The sequence below is a fragment of the Lathyrus oleraceus genome, chromosome 3, assembly GCF_024323335.1.
Source record: "Lathyrus oleraceus cultivar Zhongwan6 chromosome 3, CAAS_Psat_ZW6_1.0, whole genome shotgun sequence".
NCBI classification, from domain to species: domain Eukaryota; kingdom Viridiplantae; phylum Streptophyta; class Magnoliopsida; order Fabales; family Fabaceae; genus Lathyrus; species Lathyrus oleraceus.
In genome coordinates, this window is record NC_066581.1 from 22561841 (window position 1) to 22563921 (window position 2081).

At 34.5% G+C, this 2081-nt stretch overlaps 1 protein-coding gene across 1 annotated transcript; it reads right to left on the reverse strand.

The window, feature by feature from the left end:
- Positions 1–756: 756 nt before the first annotated feature.
- On the reverse strand, positions 757–1766 carry LOC127132205 (uncharacterized). Its single transcript, XM_051061104.1, has 2 exons — positions 1296–1766; positions 757–1137 (listed from the first exon to the last, which is right to left on the reverse strand). Exons 1-2 carry the CDS (start codon positions 1401–1403, stop codon positions 1036–1038), a joined length of 210 nt encoding a protein of 69 aa, XP_050917061.1. The 5' UTR covers positions 1404–1766; the 3' UTR covers positions 757–1035.
- Between the last annotated feature and the right edge of the window lie 315 nt (positions 1767–2081).

Sequence of the window (2081 nt, forward strand, 5' to 3'; positions counted from 1 at the left end):
AATCCTGGAGCAAAACTCCTCATAGATGAGACAATTCTCTTTCTGCCCAAACCAATATGATACCTAGTGAATAATTCTCAATGTCTTCTCCCTTTCTATACATGTCCTTTATATAACTATCATTCCTCCCTAATCAACTAGCAACCTCAAATATAACTCATTCCTCTATTTGACACATTTGTTGGACTTAGGTCCAAACCAAGTATCTAACATATTACATACAGGAAAAATTACACTCACCTCTTCTAAAATCATAAATATAAATGAAGTTTACCTATGTTTATTGGTGTATCACTAAAAACTTATGTTTGATATATGCAAACTTAATGAAATTAGCGCATAAACTCTAGAAAGTGTTGGTATGATTTAACCGACTTCTGCGGAGGAGTGAAATTTTCCCTTAAAATAATGATAGAACTTATCCAAAAAAATATTACAAAATGGAAACAAACATAAGATGGGGTACAAAGCAAGAATGCATAGTGTCTTCGCCATTTAAACATCATAATCTCTATTTTCTATACTACCAATACTCTTCCACTCTTTTATTTGCTAAGGATCTAGATTTCACACAGCCATTGTGTCACTTTGTTTTGTCATGATTGAATTCAAAAATACACTTATTCATATCTCATGTTTAAGTCATGAAAAAACAACTCAACAAGCCAAGAAACTCATCGTATGACTCAACTCAACAACAAGCCAAGAAATTCATAGTATGACTCAACTCAACAACAAGCCAAAACAACTCTCATCTCAGCAGCAATTTCATTCTTTCACAAAATAAACAGATTCAAACACATTCAATCACCAATTCACCATAATACTCAAACAAAAAACCCATATTGATATTCTATGCATCACTTTTTCATAGAGCACAATAGATCTTAGGTGGAAGGTTTAACTAACTAACACCTTTGACAGTTTCACTGTGAATGCAGAAGCTGCTACTGCTTATGGCAATTGAAACAATTTGATCCAATTTTCTCAAAACTTGAAAGCAGATAGAGAAATGTTACAATATGGAATCAAAGTTCAAAACTTAGATGATTCCTCAATCTCAAACTCATTAAGTTTCTCTTCCCTCCTTCTTTTCAATTCAGCTTCATAATTTCTCAGCCTTTCATTCATTTTCTCCTACAATCAATCAACCCACATTCAAACACTAAAAAGATCAAATCTTTTACCACAAAAATCAAAAGGGTTTCAGATTATGCAACTGAATCTCAACTGGGGGTAGCATCAAAAATCAATAAAATTTCTTGAAGCTAGAGAGAGAAAACACGAATGCTAACCTTGTAACTAATCTCAACACGATGCATAACATAGAAACCGAGGATACCTCCGAAGATTGTGCCGGACATGATTCGAATGTAGCCCCATCTCTGAGAAGGACCCTGCATCGATTCGGACGGAACCGCAACGGAAGAAGGACGACGGTGGAAGCGGAGACGGGACAGTGGAGGAGCTAGGATGAAACGAAAGGTCTTGAGGAGAGGAGTTTAATGGTGCTCTCTGTTTCTTCCGGTGAACGGTGCAAAATGGCGATGCGGTGGTTTGAGAACTATAGAATTCTAGGTTTTGGGTTTTTTTAGTCTCCAATGAATTCTTTATTTAAAAAAAAGGTTAAATAGACTACATTAGCCAATACCCGCACCTAAAAAACTTAAGATAAAATATAAATTCTCCTAGTGTTTGTCTTGGTGCTTAATGTTTTCATAATATTCCATATGAATATGTTGTCTCGTTGAACATGGAGCTAGATAGTAACAAATTTTTCTTGTGATTAGTCCTTGAAGGAATATGATGTCATTGTAATGATAAGGTTTTGGTGTTGAGAGGGCACATGGAAAGTGATATATCAACAAAATTAACAAAGACAATGTTTAGTGTGAGATAATTTAACAAGTTAAGCATCAATGTATTTAATGCATATACAACCTTATAGAAGAAGTGTGTGTTTGTTTAGAGTTCATAAATGGCTTCTCCTTGTTGTCGATTGCGAGAAAAAATATTAGAGCGAAGAAAAGTTCGAATGATAATGAAGTCGTTATCGAAGTTTTATTTTTAAAAGGAAAACG

Excerpts from the sequence above, each read along its gene's own strand:
- LOC127132205 (XM_051061104.1), bottom strand. The coding sequence starts at position 1,403 with ATGCAGGGTCCTTCTCAGAGATGGGGCTACATTCGAATCATGTCCGGC. Across the intron at positions 1,138-1,295 it reads GTGTTGAGATTAGTTACAAG|GAGAAAATGAATGAAAGGCT; the intron begins GTTAGCATTCGT and ends GATTGATTGTAG.